Here is a 19373-nt window from a genome sequence, read left to right on the forward strand (position 1 = left end):
ACTGAATGGATTCTGGGGATGGCCTGTGACACCCTGTGCTACCCATCTGGCTCTGCCCCTGTTCTTACATCTACCTCATGTCTGTGTGTGTAAACAGTGTATTTGTTGTGATCTACACTATGTAAACAAAAATAAAAAGGTATTACTGTAATAGGGAGTTGGTCCTCGCTTTGCAGTTATTTTGCCCATTCAGTCAGTGGAGTATTTGTGAGATCAGGCACTAAGTTTGGACAAGAAGGCCTTTCAAAAGAAAGACAATATCTCATCCCAAAGCTGATTAATGGCATAGAGAAACCTAAACCCATTTGTTGCTTTAACATTGTAGACAGATACCCCAATCAATGTTTCCATAACTCTAAATCTCCAGCAGATGGTGGTGTTGTAAAGCTAACGACCATGCCCAAGTTGGCATGAAACCTTGCACATGCATGAGTCAACCTTGTGGTTTGCTTCCCTCTCTATAAACGCCATCGCCACAATCCCTCTCTGCTACTTCTCACCTAAAACATCTACCTATGCAGATAACCATAAATGGCCCCAATGAGTCATTAAGAGGTCAAAAATACAAAGACACATGTACATGAAAACAATACTGTATAACACTGACTAGGCTATATGAGTGAGGCCCAGGACAGCAATCACCAATCCTTCAAATCCATCCATCTTCATATGTGTCCATCCTAAGCTAAATTCTTTTACAAATTTTGACATGATTTGATTGAATTGTCTCTTGGATAGAAGGGCATGACATGGCTGAGATTAGGGGCTTCGCCTGAGAGACTTTTAGAAAGAATCCAGGGCTTTGCAAACATGTGCAGCAGCACCTCATAGGAAGTGCATCACCAGCAGGCATAACACAGAGACTAGAGAGACGGTGAGGTAAATATCGTGTTTATTAAACAAACATCAGTATTGGGACTGACATTAGTCTGAGTACGGATGGAACACAGTCTACAGGGAGGGACAGCTTTATTTTTCTTGGTAATACGACGCGTTCCGCTTTACCGCGGCACACTGTCCACTACGGCACAGATTATCATCCAAGTCTACAATACAAATTTAGCAGCAACATGTTAACGTCAGAAACAAAAGGGATAACAAAGTAGTTTTGTTTAGAAAAAGTCACAGTATTTTGTTAAAAAGGATCATCTTAGAGGAGAACATTATTTAAAAGATTTTTACGTATTCTAAGTTTATTTTATTTCTCTCTAAACACGGCTTTTACTCTATGTAAAATACGAGGGGAAATTGAACTATACATTGAAACTCTAATATAAAGATCATCTCTGGCACAGTACAAAGTTTCAGGTGATTTGACAAAAATATACAATGCTTTCACTTCACATTTGAAGATTAAAATGTCACCAAGGTTTCTGGTAAAATACAATAGTCTCAGTGGTCAAACAACCTCTCGACTGAGAAGGACGCAAATGTTAGTCAAACTACCCAACAGGATATTATGTTTAATTCAATCATAACAGAAGGACAATATAAATTAATATATATTAAGAGATTCGAACTGCAATACATGGGGAAGATCTACTGAATAAGTACTGTAAAAGTTTTTTGATACAATAAATACATGTGAGCGATATGGTGTGCCAACAGAGACATAATAATGAAGTATGATATGAATCCAACGTAGAGTTTAGCACTGTAACCCTGGTACACCTTCCCACCTACCCTGCAATCCCCCAACACCATAGTTCCACAGTAATACTGGAGACAAGGAGCTTTACATGCTTTTTTCTCTTTGTGTGTGTGTGTTTGCAATACAAACATGTTGACAAAATGATATGGGTTTGGGAGAGACAAATGGAAGTATTGTGTGTGTGTTTGTGTGTGTGTGTGTGTGTGTGTGTGCAAGAGAGAGAGAGAAAGAGAAATTGTAACATTATGACATTGTGTGAGTCTTTAGGACAGCTGTCCATGTTTTTGAGGCTTTGGCGATTCATCATCTCCGTGGTGATGGTGTTCATCAGCCATTTTGTTTGCTGTCCTGTGTGTCAGAATGGGAAGAGTCTATCCTCTAATGTCCTTATGAAAGCCATCCATTAGAACAGAGAAGACAGTGCCGAGCTCCTGACATCGTAGCTCACTGTCTGCTACGCAAGCGTTCATGGGAACAGAAAAATGAGACCGAAAAACAGCAAACGAAAAAAGGTCACAGTTCCTAGAGGGATGGCAAATGAAGAAAAAAATAACAGTCAACTCTATTTTTTGTCTTTTTGTTTTTCTCCGCTTCATAATAAAAAATAAGTTTGTTCTGTATTTTACAATAATTCAACAACTCCACTATGGAAGCATACATTAGTCCGGCATAACAAAAAAATGTACATAAAAAAAACAAAATGACACAAAAATGAAACAAAACAAAAGCAAAAGGGGGGTGTGTAACTCCAAAAGAAGAGGAGATCTGGACAAGAGGTGGTGACAGGTTTGGGGAGGGGGGGGGGGGGGGGGGGCGCAAGACAGAAGGGGGTGAGAGGTGGGTTTTGGGAGTGTGGGGGGCCCTCTCTAGGTTGGACACATCGTACAACCACACTTGACCACTTTCTCCACCTCCTGTACGAAGGAGGAGCCGTCTGTGCACTCGAAGGTGTATTTCCGCCTCTTGCTGCGGAGCGGCCCGCAGCACTGCCCCCCCACACAGCTGCCCCGGCACTCTAGCCGGGAGACCTTCTCCGTGGTCTGACACGCCGCATAGCCCTGCTGCCTCTGGTAGTGATCTCGGACCCGTTCGCCTCGACATGCCACTTCTGCAGGAAGAGACAGAGAGAGACGGAGCGAGAGAGGGAGAGAGGGATGAGGAAAGGGAGGAGGGGAGGGGGCAGGTGGTGGGGTGGGGAGCGGTCAGATGAAAAGAGTTAGAATAGAGATCGAAAAAAAAACAATGGAAGAAAAAGATGAAGGCTCTGTGCTGATTATTGTCCCTACATTCCTGCATAGCGGTTCGAGAATTACTTAATGCAGTTGTTACCAGGGCAACCAAGTGTTTAGGTGAAGAAACGTACAGAGAGGGAAGACAAAGGAGGTTATTTTAAATCTTTGAAGATAGAAAAAGAAAGAGTAATTTGCAGGTCTTGTCTTCATGGCAACATCACTCATTGTAGGATGCACGTAATACACAGTACAACTTTTAATGTAATATCTATGTCTATGTCTATCTAGAGAGTGTGTTCCTTCGTTCCCCCTCTCCTTTCCCGGCCCCTGTCTCTTGTCCAGTGCAAATTCTCACCTGCTGGCCCTGAGTGTCACTCTCAGGAGGCTCAGAGGAGGCTTGGGGGCACACAGGCAAAGAGCAGCGCGCAAACGAGAGCACAGGACAGAGAGCAGCAGAGCATTAGTAGAGTTAGTGTCACAGATGACCAACCACAGCAACACAGGCCAAACACAGACCTATCCACAGCGTTAGAGGCCAAGCCTGTCCAGTTAATGTCACATGCAGTGTTAAAGATAGATTGTAAGCACATCAACAACATCATTCAGTAGTCTGCGGACTTAGTATTGTAATTTAGCTTCATGTCATTATAGGGTTGCGCTAAAATGATTATGGTTCATTAAAGATACAACTTTTTTTTGTTTTGTTTTGCTGCAATATGTAACTCCAAAACTAAAACCACAGAGTGTCCCCACCAACCCAGTAGTAAAGGCATGAGTGAGGGCCACTGTCATGTACCTCTGTCGCAGCTCTCTCCAGAGTAGCCCGCGCTGCACTCGCAGTAAGGTTTGCCCAGTCCAGACACCAGGCACGTGCCGTGCTTACACTTGAGCGACTGGCACGGGCTGTACACCTCCTCCTCATCGCACAGCACACCAGCGAAGCCCGGCTGGCAGCGGCAGCTGTAGGAGTACGAGTTTATGGGCAAACATGTGCCGTGGATACACCTGAGGTAAGAGCAGGAGACAGACAATTCATCACATGTGTGTATTTACAGTCATGCACTCATGCACAACAAATGTGTTGAAAACAACACAACTTGCGTTGTTTTTAACACATGTCCAGATATGGACAATACAGTTTGTGGTGTTTCCATTTTTTATTTGTTGTGTTGAAAATAACACAACTTGCGTTGTTTTTTTTAACACATCTCTATGTCCAGATAGAGACAACACATTAGTTTTAAGAGTGTGTATTCATCTCCTATTGTTGCAATGGGTTGTTCAAACATGAAGGACACAATGTACAAAAGGTGAAACAAAGGAACTCCGAGGGAGTGGGACTGACTTGTTGCCCTCGCAGGGGTTGTTGACCTGCTGGTCGCAGAGCTGGCCAGTCCAGCCAGGCTCGCACTCACAGCTGAAGGAGGACTGTCCCGTGGGGTGGCAAGTGCCGTGGGTGCACTGGGGCCGGCTGCAGGGCTGGCATCCCGGCAGCACGCCCGACTGCAGCAGGAACTGCGTCAGGTCCTGCAGCTCCCCGTTGATGTACAGGTTACGGATGCAGCCGTGGAAACTGGTGCCGTTGCGGCCGTGACCCTGGCGCAATGCGGCCACGCCCACCTGACCTGGAAGACCTGAGACGGCACAGTGGGAGAGAGGAGAGGAGAAGAGAGGAGAGGAGAGGAGAGGAGAGAAGAGGAGCGGAGAGAAGAGGAGAGGAGAGGAGAGGAGAGAAGAGGAGCAGAGAGGAGAAGAGAAGAGAGGCAAATGGACACATATGAGAAGGAGAGAATGCAAGAGGGAAGGGTAAACACAGTTCAGGGTGTTCTATTTGCCACAGAAGTGATATGGCTCGACAGTGGAGCTCCACCTACCGCCTAGGTAGAGTGGCGACGGGTTGGGCTGAGTGGTCTGTCTGTTGAGGGTGCTGATGGTCTTGGGGCTGCCGCCGTCAATGGACAGAGAGAGGGTCTGCTCCTGGGCCACCAGCTCCACCACGTGGAAGCTCCCATCATTTATGGTCTCCACACTGAGGGTGGAGGGAGGGAGAGAGGGAGGCAAGAGTAAATATGAGAGTGATGCAAAATACACGAGAGTGAAACAAGGAACACCAGAGAGAAAAGGTCATTCTCATCACAAGGCAGCCACATCTCTACAGATTGGATCAGTTAGTGCCTTGTGCATCCCCCCCCCCCCCCCCCCCCCTCTCCACCCTCCTGCGCAGCAGTGGTTGGGCTGCATACGTGTGCTGCAGTGGCAGGAGCTGCAGTACCTATAGATGCCAGAGGGGGGGTAGGAGAGCTGCAGTACCTGTAGATGGCAGGGGGGAGGGGGGCTAGGAGAACTGCAGTACCTGTAGATGGCAGAGGGGGGAGGGGTAGGAGGACTGCAGTACCTGTAGATGGCAGAGGGGGGGAGGGGTAGGAGGACTGCAGTACCTGTAGATGGCAGAGGGGGGGTAGGAGCCCGTGTCGTAGCTAACGCGCAGCCTGCCTCGGAACAGCTCCACCGCTATGTGCTCCCCGTCTCCTTTATACAGCAGCACGCCGTTATCTTCATCAGTGGCAATCTGAAACACACAGCAGAGCTTAGCTGAGTGAGAGAGAGAGAGAGAGAGAGAGACAGTGTGTGTGTGTGTGTGTGTGTGTGTATGTGTGTGTATGTGGGTTGTATGTGTGTGAGAGAAAAAAACAGAGAGAAAGATAGTGTGTGTGGGTGAGTGTGTTTAAATTGGCCATACCTGCAGAGAGATGTTTGCTTGTTCTGTAATGATGTTGGAGGGGATCTGTAGGAAGGACTCCCTGTCCACAAAGTTCACGCTGACCAGCCTCTCACAGCGTGGACCTTCGTAACCTTGGAGACACTGGCACACTGGGTCTGTGCCCATGACAACACACTGGGCCCCATTGGCGCAGTCATGATTATCACATGGGCTGGTTCTAGGCAGGACCATCGGCGGGGAGAACTCACAGAACAAACCACTACACACACACACACGGGAAGGAGGTCACTCTCATTAATGTCACACTCGTCAACATGTAACCACTGTGTGTGTGTGTGTGTGTGTGTGTGTGTGTGTGTGAGAGAGAGATAGAGAGAGAGAGAGAGCGCACACTCACCTGTAACCCTCTGGACACACACAGGTGTAGCCATTGACAGCATCAATGCACTGAGCTCCATTTTTACACTTGTTATCCTGGCAGTCATCGAAATCCACTTCACACTGCTCTCCAACATAGCCAGGAGTGCACTCACACCTGGGCAATGCACACCGACACGGTTAACACCATCGCACCTGGCTTGTGTCTCATTTTTCTATCTTATTTAACACAGTATTTTTAGTGACACTCAACAGAACTCTAGTGAATGTGAAAAAAATAAACATTTGAGTTGAGTTGAGTGTGGTGAATCAAGCACTGTGATCTGTACGATGTATGACATTAAAGTGGAACTTTCCCAAAACTCATTGTAGCTCTGGTTGAGAAATGTTTTCATGTCAGTTCGTTGGCCATAACCTTGATAATAAACCCTGGTCTCACACCATAAAGGGTCTATTCCCTACCCACCCAGCTGTAAATAAATGACATCAGTATCAGAGCCATATCGTGTGTCCAGTTCCATGGCGATGGCAGCCGTGCGTAGTAAAATAATAAGAGGAGCCAATCAGAAGGGACCTCGGGGACTGAACCACGTCGTCCCCACTGATCTCATCTGACACGGCATTCACACCATCAGACCCCCACCACCACCCCCTGACCCCAGCCCTCCTCAATCACACACAGATAAGTTACTCTCTCAATGGCAGAAAAAACAAACAGCCGAGTCGTTTCAGGCCCTGTGAGAACACAATAAATATGCTAAGTGTTCAACTTAGAGGGAAGCCATAACAAAAACAATGGTGAAATGTTTTCCACGCCACGCTCGCTCTCAGCGGACTACTGTGGGGAGAAGAGAGGCACAGGGCGGGAGCCGCAGAATGCACCAAGGGAGAGAGAGAGAGTGCTCAGGCTTTCAAGATCGGAGACTGTTGTAGTTGAAAACAGAAGAGTGTATTTGATGGGCGGAATCCTTGCAGTGCAAAGGCAGGAGGCTCTGTGCGTGAGGATGTATGTGTGTGTGTGTGTGTGTGTGTGTGTGCGCATGTGTGTGTGTGTGTGTGTGTGTGTGTGTGTGTGTGTGCGCACAAATGCATGCATACTCACTTGAATCCCTGAGGAGTCAAGATGCATTTGGATTCATGCTGGCACGAGTTCAACTCAGGGGCACAGAAATCCAGCTTCTCCTCACAGAGTTCACCTGCAGAGGAGCCACACACACACATACACACACATACATACACCAAAGTAAAAGGGGATGGGGGTGTTGGGGAGAGAGAGAGAGAAATATTCATGAGGACTGTATTCACCTTTAGCACTGATGCAACACACTCATCATGCATGCGCGCCATTGAGCAAGCTTTTCATTTGGAAACTGGCTTCTTAAATATTGATGAGCTGACTTCTGTTGCACACTGTTCTGCATGATTAATTACATATGACACATTTCTTTTATAGGTTAGTTTCATAAAAAAAAACACACACACATATGTGTGTATTACACACTCCCGTGACCTTAAGGCACCTGGTTTCAGAAGTCCATAAGACCAAAATATTATGGCGGTGAAAGTCCATGACCCCAGTTGGAATGTTACTTTGTTTTGGAGGCCAATTGCACAAGCACAGGGAGAAGACACCAGAATAGACACCATCAACAATGAACATACTTATGACATTAATAGTGACATGTCGACAGCACATGAAAAGCATGTCAGTGGCTATAATAAATAAACAAGCGGACCAGGCTGATGCAAAACAGAACTCACCCTTGCAAGACTACCTTTGTAATAACTAACATAATACAGGCTGCAATTTAGATAATAATTGTAGACAATACCCAGAGACCAAGTATCTTGCATCAAGCAGTTTTCAAAATCCGTTTGTATGATGACATGTTTGTGGAGACAAGAGCTAGTTTAATTTTACAATAAAAAGTTACATTCAGCGTAACTTTGGCAATAAATGGGTTGTTTCTGTTGGCTGGTGCTGTTAATCCCTTTCAAACTCCACAATTACTCCCTAGGAATTGAGACGGTAAATTGTATGTGATTCTACATGCCATTACAAAACATCCACGGAGTGACAGAAACAGTCATTTACAATTGGCTTGGGAGTTGATCCAGACCCCTCTCAGCTACTTATTAGTTCTTCCAGCTTAAGTGTTGGTTTTTAGCACTAAAGTATTTTGTGAATTACACAAAATAAAAATAAAAAAGTTTCTCCTTCACTGGAAAGTTAGGAGGTACTTTAATCCTTGAGATGGTTTGTGAATAAAATACAACATTTCCTTAATGCTCTTCCTTTTTCAGGAACTTAAACATTTTCTCTCTGCTTTACTCTCTCTTTCCACCCGCTCACCCACACCCACCCCTACTCCACACAATCATTTATTTCATATGTCAACAACTGTCCTGGGTCATTATTTTTTTCAATCCTATCACGGATCACAAAGTAAATTATGAATCTTTAATACTACTCACAATATGACCTTTCCATTCAGTGTGTGTGTGTGTGTCTGTGTTTGTGTTTTCTTAGGATGCAGACTCAAGTGAATAAACAAGATGGGAACAGAACTACAATACTCTATCTTGAACAAATCGTAACCACATAGGAATACTGTCAATGTTCCATTGATTAAATGGTGCGCATGAGAAACAGAGGGAGCGAGGCAGAGAGATTTCCATATTTCACTGGCCAGCCATGTTGTGGAGAGCCTGATAATGGCAGACGCATGTGCAATCGATGGGCTGGCTGCTGGGCCATTGATTAGGGACATTGGGGGTGATTAGTATGGGGCCCTGTGTGTGAATAGTGAGCGAACGCCTCAGTTAACAACCACTTGAGAGCTGCAGCGGGAGCTGCGCTGGGGAAATGAGCCGGAGCAGAGGCCCTGCTGAGACGCACGTTCCCATCAGAGGCTCAACACACGCACAGGATACTGATACTCTACTGTTAGCGCTTTAATGACCACCCTCGGGGAATAGCCAGAGACGAGATTTGGACACAGAGCCAGGCAGGCATGCTGCGGGTCCTGGCCCTCCGTAATGAGACATAAGGGGGGGGGGGGGGGAGGGATATAACCAGCTTGTCGTGGCTAACAGATGTCTCTGCTAGACGACTTACCCATGGTGGAAATGAACCTCAGCCTCTTTCCCAATCCAAAGCGAGTTGTAAAAGCATGCAAGAACAAAGACAAACAGACAAGCAGATATACGGACGACATGCCAGTGTAGGTAAAGAGAAGGATAGATAAAGGGATACTACACACTGACAATCACACACACACACACACACACACACACACACACTTGAAGGCAGGCAGAAAGGCAGTGGGATGAGGCCAGGTCAGGGTAATTCTCAGCAGGCTTTACTCTGACATTTGTACTAGGGAACAGGAACTCTGGGATAGCAGACAGGGAATGAGGAGGACTAACCTTTCTCCACCTCATTGTTATTAGCGGCTAGCACAGAAAGAGACAGAGAGACAGCATGATTTTAAAAGCAACATGGATAGAGAAAGACAGGAAGACAGAAAGAAAGAAAGATAGAAAGAAACCAAGAAAGACAAAGAAAGAAAGAAAGAAAGAAAGAAAGAAAGAAAGAAAGCAAATGTATGCACTACAGGTTAGCAAAAGCAGGGCATTAGTACATAGACCACATAGCACATAAGCGCTGAAGCAGTTATGAGCAGACCACGAAACAGAAAAGCCCATGTATATCAGTAGTGGAGTGTGTGTGTGTGTGTGTGCGCTTGTTGTTGAGAGTGTGTACATTACCTGTGTACTCTGCTGGACAGAGGCAGGTGTAGTTGTTGATGCCGTCAACACAAGTGGAGTTATTCTCACAGTCATTGTCTTCACAGTCGTCAATGTTAATCTCACACTTTTCTCCCTCAAAGCCTTCTGGACACGCACACCTACACAACAACAACAACAACAACAACTAAGTCAAACATTCCCTCATACATACACACACACACACACACACACACACACACACACACACACACACACACCTACACACACACACACACTGTGTGTACAACTCATTGCTACAACTGATCCAAAATGCTGCAGCATGCCTGGTCTTTAATCAGCCAAAGAGGACACATGTAATTTCACTCCTAGTTACTCTCCATTGGCAGCCTATAGTGGCCAGAATAAAATGTAAATCTCTCACTTTGGCCTATAGGACACTGACTGGATCTGCTCCCTGCTATCTTAATTCAATGATCAAGATCCCAACTGCCTACTGCGGTCTTCTGATGATCGTCTGTTGTGTCGACCAGCCATAAACGCTAGGTCAAATTCAAGACTCTTCTCCTCAGTGGTTCCTTGTTGGTGGAATGAGTTGCCCAGTGCTCTCCGTTCCTGTGATAGCTTTGGGTCTTTCAAGAGGGGTCTAAAGGAATATCTGTTCAACATGCATTTCGTTTATTAAGCATTTCTTATGAGTTATGGTTTGTATATTATAGTTTTTGTTTTTGTCATTATGCTATTGATTGAATTGACATTATTGTTTATTACTGCTATTCTTCTTAATGTAGTCTTACCAACATTTTAAATTGTTCACTGTTAAATGTAACTGTTGTATTGTTTTTATTTGTATGTCACTTTGGACAAAAGCGTCTGCCAAATCCCATAACCAAAACCATACACACACACTAACACACGTACACACTGAACCCCCAATTATTCAACAAACAATTTCATATTCTCACTTCCCCCCTCTCCACACAAACTGCCACACACAATTACTCTCATACTCAACCACCAACACATAATCAGACACACACACACACATGCACACATACACACACACACCACATACAAACTCAAAGACCTCCCACAGGTCGTTTTTGCCACCCCACAATTATCAGACTCTGCTCATATTTTAAACATCTTCATTTAGCTGGTTATTCTTTAGTGGCTAATTGACATCCAGGGCCACATCAGCAGCCGCTCAGATGAAGTGCTCTCCACACAAGCACATCTGGGAGACGTCCGCCCTCGTTAGCCGCCCCGCGTGCCTAATGAATGATCTGCAGGCAGGGCGGAGTGTCATTAATCCACGGCAGGGCGGGCCCGTGCTCCCGCGACTCGGCTAATGAACTAATGCGGTGCGCAGGCGAGGGCCAGAGCGGAGAGAAGCCACGGCTGTAAATCAGCCTGATCAGGGAGGTGCATTCTGGGAGAGCGGTGATTAGGCCGCTCTAATGGAGCTCTGAGCAGGCCGAGGACACGTTGATAAAGAGCCGTGGGGGTTTTCAGCTCGGGGGAAGAGAGAAGATGGCGGGAGCCGCCATTTAGAGTGGCGCTAAGATACAGGGGGCGACCTGCGGACACTCACTCTCACACACACACACACACACACACACACACACACACACACACACAGATAGGGGTCTCACCAGAAGCTGTTCTCCTCTCCTTCCTTCAGGTTGCAGGTGCCAGCGTTCTGACAGGGACTGGTGATGCAGGCGTGGATGGGCGTGTCACAGTCTTGACCCTACAGATGAAGCACAGAATGTAAATACAAGCAACATGCAAATCAACACAGACACAGGACACCACAGAGGACGAGCCAGTCTTCATGTCTCACCTTGAAGCCGTAAGGACAGGTGCATCGGTAGAAGTCCACTGGGTCGTTGTTGCAGGTGCCGTCATTCTTGCAGGGGTTGGACAGGCAGGGGTTACACTTGGCCAGGATGCTCACGTCCACTGGACCTGCAGACCAAAGTGCACATGGAGACCATCAGAGAGGACATGGAGTACAGGGACACACTAACACACAATCATGCTGACATACACAAGGTGAGGGAGAAAGTCAAGCAAAAAACAAACACAAAAACACACACACACACACACACACACACACACATACACAGGGAGACTGGGTCAGGATGAGCCATGGGCACTGTAAGGAGAGAGAGGGGTCAATTTCGGGTAATGTATCAGGGAGAGGTCAGGAACATTCTCAGGAGCAGTGGGTGGGCTTAAGAGCATCTGACTGAGCTCTGATTGGCTGCCTTACCTGGCACCAGAAAACCACAAGGCCCCGGGATTTCTACAATATGGCAATCAAATGAAGTTAAAATCCAAACCAAAGCTTACAGATGTTTTTTTTTTTTAAAGAAATCATTTTTATAACATTTTAGATTGCTAGTTAAATGAGACATAGTCTTGTGGTCCTCATTGCATGCCACACCATGTTTGTGGGGGTACACTTAGGAATATGAGTACACCACATGGGCACATGTATGGCTGTGAGCTTCACAAGGCCAAAGCAAAGAGCAAGTAACAGAACAGGTGGTGAAAGAAGCCACAGTGTATGTGTCTGAGTATGATACAGAAAGAGACCGTTTACTAGCATGTGTTAACCTGATAATATCGGCACCAATGTGTGTTCACAAGTGTGTGTTTTTTCACTCTGTGTGTCAGTGGGTTTGCGACTGATATGTACCTTGGCAGGTGAACTTCTTGGAGGGCGTGGTGAGCAGCAGTTTGTCAGTCATGTCTCCTGGACCTGCACAGCGGGCGATGCCAGGCTCCTTATAGCCAGACTTCACCCAGTCTGACAGCCACTGCATGTTGCAGTCACAGTACAGCGGGTTCGCCCCCAGAGCCCTGACAGAGAGAGACAAATTAAACTTTAAATTAAGCACTCCGGGATTGGGATTAAAATGTAAGCAATTTCACATTTAATTAATGACAGGCTGATGGGATGTGTGTGTGTGTGTGTGTGTGTGTGTGTGTGTGTGTGTGTGTGTGTGTGTGTGTGTGTGTGTGTGCGTATGTGCGTGTGTGCGTGTGTGTGTGTGTGTGTGCGTGTGTGTGCGTGTGTGTGTGTGCGTGTGTGCGTGTGTGCGTGTGTGTGTGTGTGTGTGTGTGTGTGTGTATATGTGTGTGTGTGTGTGTGTGTGTGTGTGTGTATGTGTGTGTGTGTGTGTGTGTGTGTGTGTGTATGTGGGTGCGTGTGTGTGTGTGTGTGTGTGTGTGTGCAAGTGAAAGTGATGGAGGTCTAACTTACAGGTGGGATAGTGAAGCCAGGTCCTTAAATGCTCCCTCTGGGATAACAGCAATATCATTTCCGTGAAGTGATCTGCAGAGAGGAAAAGAGGTCAATATTTCACTTATTTACTAGCCACAGATAAGCTTACATACAGACTCCCCCACCCACATACATCATACTTATTACTTACAGGAGACGAAGAGATTTGAGTCCATCAAATGCTTTTGCTGGAATACACCTCAGCCTGTTATAACTTAGGATTCTGAGACAAAAGAACAGAGGGTTATCCAAGTCCCATACACATACAGTACACATACACGGACACGCACGCACATACACACAAACACACACTTACACACACACATACACAGTGGCTGTTTTACAAGAGAACCAGACAAAATTTTACAAGAGAGACATGTGAGCAAGCTATAAGATCCAGCTTTTCACACAAAGATTATCAGAACACCACATCAAAAGTAGACAAGGCCACACATGAAATATTAACTTTCAAAAGAAACAACACACACACACACACACACACACACACACACACACACACACACACACCTCTATGTTCATCATGCCAAAATAAACATATCTTTTATCTGTTACTGATGCATCAACACCCACCCACAGCAAAACACACACACACACACACACACACACACACACACACACACACACACACACACACACACGTGTATGCCAACACTCACTTCAACACACACACACACACACACACACACACACACACACACACACACACACGAGACTGGAAAATAACAGGACGCCACACTCACAGAGTAAGCAGCTCGGACATGTTACTGAAGCTGTGGTTGGACAGCGTGCTGATCTGGTTGTTACTTAAATCACTGCAAAGGAACAACAAACAGCTGCAGGTCAATACAAACAGCCGCAGCTGGGAGCCTGCAGTTAGTGCCTCTCAGTGCCATGCAACAGCAACAACACCAGCTGAACACACAACATTACATTAGAACAGTGTGCAACAGACAAACACATTTGGTTCGTTCTCTTAGACTTCATGACAGTAATCCTGCACACCAAATCCAATTTCTTAAATGAAGAAGTTCAATTCGCTCAACGTCAGAAACATTTGGATCATGTTTTTGGTTCATACATGAAGTTCTTTCAAGCAGGAGACACCTACATGAGTGATGTATTTGTAAACAGGGGACACCTACTGTACATGAGTGAAGTGTTTGTAAACAGGGGACACCTACATGAGTGAAGTGTTTGTAAACAGGGGACACCTACATGAGAGTGAAGTGTTTGTAAACAGGGGACACCTACATGAGAGTTAAGTGTTTGTAGTTGGAGAGCTCCAGAGGGACTTGAGTAAACTGGTTTCCATCCAGATACCTGCAGATCAAACAGAGTTTCACCATGACAATGGAACATTCTAGAGGTTGGGTACAATTTCAACAGAGGTGCCATTGTGCATACAGTATATGTGTGTGTGAGACAGGGAGAAAAATACAGATGGTAAGACCACCAATGTGCAGGTCCCTGTGTGTGGGAGAGTAAGAGAAAGACTTCTGATACGCGGTTGAACATGGCAGTTCAAGTGTGTACCTGCCCATCAAAGGAGCCGTCGTTGCTGAAAGCAGTTTCCCGCTCTGAGTGTGACTCACACATTTTATGTGCCAGTCTGCTTCACTTCAGAGACTCATGGAAACATTTGGAATGTAAACATAATTCAGAGACGAATTGTGGAGACATATTATTTCACCTTTAAACACACCTTAGTTTAACCATCTGGACTCCTTCCTCCCCACATGTATACAAATGTAAAGGGAGCTCATATACGCATGGATTGAACAGGCTGACTGTGGGGTCTTAGTTGCCATTGTTTTAATCTGACCAATTTGGGATTTATGGGATGTGAAGTTTACTCTGAGGTGAAGGAGCATGTACTGTAGGGCTTGAGAGCAGCCTGCACTGTAAACCAACCCAGAACTCCACACTGGACTTGAGACAGATGCTGATAGGTGGGGCTGAGTGCAGCCTGCGGTTACGCATACATACATGAGCATGCTGCACACATGCACAATCACATTGTTTGTATATTGTATGTGTGTGTGTGTGTGTGTGTGTACTCACAGCTCTGTAACTTCTTTGGGAATGCCCTTGGGCAGTATTTTGAGGCCTTTGTTGCTGCAGCGCACCACAGTGTCCAAACACGTACACTCAGCAGGGCAACGCATCAGTGGAGAGCAGCTATTCTCATCATTACCTACTCGCAGCCACGGAGCGAGGGAGGCAGGGAGAGAAAGAGAGAAAGGGAGAGAGAGAGAGGAAAAGGAGAGAGAGAAAAAGGGAGAGAGAGAGGAAAAAGGGAGAGAGACAGTGAATGTCCATAACTGTGTTTGGACAGCCATGATTTAGATTGAACCCAGCCTTTTCTGCTTACATCACTCTCTTCTTCTACCCCATTACAACTGATTCATTGAAGTGAAAACTGAACACACACACTCCCATTGGCTCACAAAGGTCCACTCCTTCATTCCTGAGGCCTAAAAACACTCCTCCAGGGATGAGTTTTAAACACCATAAATTAGCTTTATGCTTTTTTACAGCTGGCATCCAGGACCACACACGTACCGTCCTCGCAGGCAAAGTCTTGGATGGCCACGTCCTGAATTGGGATCTCTTTCAGGAAGTAGGGAGTCTGACAGCGAGGGTTGCCGGTGACGATACGCTTCTTGCGCAGCCACTCTCCCAGCCAGGCCAGGTGACAGTTACAGCTGAATGGATTGGCCAGCAGGTTCCTAAGGGATGGGTCAAGCCCAGAGAGGGAGTTAGTGGTCAGGCCAGAGACACACCAGCAGAGCAGAACCAACAGACGCATGCTGAGTGAAACATCCGCAGTGTCCACTCAGACATAACGCTGACTGCTGCACCACTGCAGCAGGTCTAGCACTGTTAGCGGCTAACTCTTTTTTATTAAACAACGTTATTGTGTTGCTTTTACTTACCATGTATGAATTATAATAAACTTAACAGGATGTTTTAGCTGTCAGAAGTGATAGGTTACCATACAATGTATCGTTTTTTTTTTACTTTTCTGTCGTGATGAAGAGATATACAGAAAAAGAGAAGCACAGACAGAAGGATAAAGGTAGAGGAAGGAGAGAGAGAGGGTGAGAGAGAGAGGGAGAGAGAGAGGGAGAGAGAGAGAGGGAGAGAGGTTCCATCCCCTTATGACTCACAGTGTAGAGAGAGAGTGAAGTGTGTCGAAGGCGCCCGGGGACATGGAGGTGATCTGGTTGTCATAGAGAGAGAGCAGCCGCACTGAGCTCAGTCCTGTAAAGCTGCTGTTGCTCACACAGCTGATCTTGTTACTCCTCAGCATCCTACACACACACACACACACACACACACACACACACACACACACACACACAGTCACACATTATATGGCCAACATATACTACACCAGCAGACACATAGGTATACACAATTATTCTGCAATCTCAGTCTTACATACATTCAGAGCCATTAAAAAGACACAGGACTAAATGTAATGTGCCAACTCAGTGAAAGCAGGGAAAATATGCACAGTCTGACCTATCTGCTTGAGCATTCAACTCTGATGTATGCCTCTGACATTTAAATGCTAACTGCTGCAGTAACACACTTTCTAACACACACACACACACACACACACACACACACACACACACACACACACACATGAACACACATGAACACACACACACACACACACACACACACACACACACACACACACACACCTCATTTGGACTATGAATTTGCAAGGATATAGAGTGAGAGTGAGGAAATATACATATATACACATGCAGCAATCTGGTGTGCACTGACAGTATGTTCCCTTTTGGAGGGTTAAATCAGTAACTCCTTTTCCTGTCTCTTCTCTCTCTGTGCTTGTGTCTCTGTGTGTGTGTGTGTGTGTGTGTGTGTGTGTGTGTGTGTGTGTGTGTGTGTGTGTGTGTGTGTGTGTGTGTGTGTGTGGTGTGTGTGGGATGGAGATGAGCACTCACAGTGTCCGTAGGCCACTCAGGCCCTTGAGCATGCGGAAATGGACGTTTTCCAGGCGGTTGGTGGTCAGGATGAGCTCATTCACGCCAGTGGCTCCTTCAAAGGTGCCCTCCTCAATGTCTGTGATCTTATTGTTACTTAGGTTGCTGCACAAACACAAGCCACAGACACAACATTACAGACGCTATAGAGAGCAACATTACTCCAGACTTACGGTGATAATAATCACTGTGTATGAGCCTTACATTTTGCGGAGATGAGGAAGCTTCTTGAAGATTCCTGTGGCCTCTAGGACTGTGAACTCATTGTTGTTCAAGCGCCTTCAGGAGAAAGACAGTATATCAGACATCAGGCAGTTGAATCATTGCTGTGTGTGTGTGTGTGTGTGTGTGTGTGTGTGTGTGTGAGAGAGAGAGAGTGTGTGTGTGTGTGTGAGTGTGTGTGTGTGTGTTGTGTGTGTGTGAGTGTGTGTGGGTGTGTGTTGTGTGTGTGTTGTGTGTGTATGAGTGTGTGTGTGTGTGTGTGTGTGTGTGTGTGTGTGTGTGTGTGTGTGTGAGTGTGTGTGTGTGTGTGTGTGAGTGTGTGTGTGTGTGTGTGTGTGTGTGTGTGTGAGTTGGTTTGTGCACTCACAGCTCAGTGGTGTATTGAGGTATATGGTCAGGGATCTTGATGAGCTTCTGGCCGGAGCAGTCTACGGTGGTGCCCTCACAGCGGCACTTCTCTGGACAGGCCAGATCAGCGAAGCAGTCTCCTCCCAGCTTAGAGCGGTAGTCCTCAGCACCTACACACAGCACAGGCACAACACAGCCATCAGAGATACAGTGGGATAGAGAGAGAGAGAGAGAGAGAGAGAGAGAGAGAGAGAGCACTGTGTTGTAAATGTGGTATGTTAGTGGAACACATAAGGATTGAGGAGGCAGAGGTAAACCAGGAAGTACAACAGAGGAAACTCAGCCACAACCCACACATCAAACACAAACTCTTCATGGTTTACCACCCACACACACAGACACACACATACACACACATACACACACAGACACACACACACACACACACACACACATACACACACATACACACACACACACACACACACACACACACTTGCATTAACTCTCTCACACACAAACACACACAAACTCACCACTCTCAAACAATATGCAACTACATTTATATAAATACTAACACATAGGACACATCAGTAACATTAGTAACATGACGTTACTAAAAACACTCTCTCTCACACCCACACACACCCACACAAACAAACAAACAAACAAACAAACAAACAAACAAAGACATACAGAGACTATCTCTTGTGGCTTGCCATGCTTGTAGGACGCTGCAAGACCTTCCATGGTGCTTGACAGAACCATGTTTTAGTCAGACCTTGCAACCACATGGTTAGATCAAGCACAAAGGAAAACCCTGCTGAACTTCCTCCACTAGGCCAGAGGGAGAGAGAGGGGTGAGCAGCAGGAGGAGGCGCAGGAGGAGGAGACGCAGGGCAGGGCACTCGGCCGCCGACCAGCCCACCGGCCAGCCAGACGGCTACTACTACATCAGGACCAGAGGAGAGGAGAGGAGAGGAGAGGGAGAACAACAGGAGGGGTTACCTCTACCATGGGGGGAGAGATAGAGAGAGAGATAGTCATGAAAAGATGGAGGAGAGAGGGGATGTGGGGAAGAGAAAGAAATTGAAAGGGAGAATGAAAGAAAGAAATAAAAGATTAAGGAATTCAAGGAAAGAGAGAGAGACAAAGAAAGAAAGAGAGAGAGAGAGAGAGAGAGAGAGAGAGAGAGAGAGAGAGAGAGAGAGAGAGAGGCCATGAAAGCATAAGAGCTCTGTATGATCAGGATCAGTTTGTGGCAGGAACATTGCAGCAGCTGGAGCAGCATTTTCTTTTGTCCAAGAGAAGCACAAACATGAACTGTACAAACAAACTACTGACAGTATACATTCTACTCTACACACACACACACACACACACACACACACACACACACACACACACACACACACACAAATGCACATTACAGTCACAGTCACACAAACACATGCGGTACAAATTCCTGTCCCAGCCTAGAGCATACGCTGGCCCTGCTGTAGAGCAACAGAACACTCTCCTGTCAGCATGTGGCACAGCTTGGACTCTTCCTGCTCTGTGATTGGCTTTCTTAGACAGAGGTGGGTGAAGACATGGGGGTCAGAGTTCAGACTTGCAGGTGGGTATAGGGGAGAAACGCTGTGGGTGGGCGTTACTATGGTTACAGTTACTTACAGGCAAGGTGGTGGATCCCTGTGCGAGTGGCTGAGCGGCAGAAGAGGAGAGAAGACAG

At 46.3% G+C, this 19373-nt stretch overlaps 1 protein-coding gene across 10 annotated transcripts in view; it reads right to left on the reverse strand.

Moving 5' to 3' along the window:
• Positions 1-875: 875 nt before the first annotated feature.
• The window catches only part of slit2 (slit homolog 2 (Drosophila)), a 99416-nt gene continuing 80918 nt past the window's right edge, over positions 876-19373 (reverse strand). For 4 of the 10 annotated variants that reach the window (XM_042102797.1, XM_042102774.1, XM_042102781.1 and 1 more), the window contains 23 exons: positions 17661-17811; positions 17276-17350; positions 17033-17176; positions 16220-16363; positions 15612-15778; positions 15111-15243; positions 14301-14369; positions 13790-13861; positions 13180-13251; positions 13008-13079; positions 12441-12604; positions 11580-11704; positions 11389-11486; positions 9755-9894; positions 9413-9439; positions 7086-7179; positions 6003-6140; positions 5624-5864; positions 5322-5452; positions 4758-4912; positions 4229-4517; positions 3680-3888; positions 876-2759 (listed from right to left, as the gene is read on the reverse strand). In XM_042102797.1, the coding sequence (XP_041958731.1) occupies positions 2518-2759; positions 3680-3888; positions 4229-4517; positions 4758-4912; positions 5322-5452; positions 5624-5864; positions 6003-6140; positions 7086-7179; positions 9413-9439; positions 9755-9894; positions 11389-11486; positions 11580-11704; positions 12441-12604; positions 13008-13079; positions 13180-13251; positions 13790-13861; positions 14301-14369; positions 15111-15243; positions 15612-15778; positions 16220-16363; positions 17033-17176; positions 17276-17350; positions 17661-17811 (3152 nt within the window). In that variant the 3' untranslated portion in view covers positions 876-2517. Of the gene's footprint in view, positions 2760-3238; positions 3280-3679; positions 3889-4228; positions 4518-4757; positions 4913-5321; positions 5453-5623; positions 5865-6002; positions 6141-7085; positions 7180-9412; positions 9440-9754; positions 9895-11388; positions 11487-11579; positions 11705-12440; positions 12605-13007; positions 13080-13179; positions 13252-13789; positions 13862-14300; positions 14370-15110; positions 15244-15611; positions 15779-16219; positions 16364-17032; positions 17177-17275; positions 17351-17660; positions 17812-19373 lie in introns of all 10 variants that reach the window. The other 6 variants (XM_042102808.1, XM_042102787.1, XM_042102828.1 and 3 more) reach the window with 3 other exon arrangements.

The sequence above is a fragment of the Alosa sapidissima genome, chromosome 1 (genome assembly GCF_018492685.1).
Source record: "Alosa sapidissima isolate fAloSap1 chromosome 1, fAloSap1.pri, whole genome shotgun sequence".
Classification (NCBI taxonomy): domain Eukaryota; kingdom Metazoa; phylum Chordata; class Actinopteri; order Clupeiformes; family Clupeidae; genus Alosa; species Alosa sapidissima.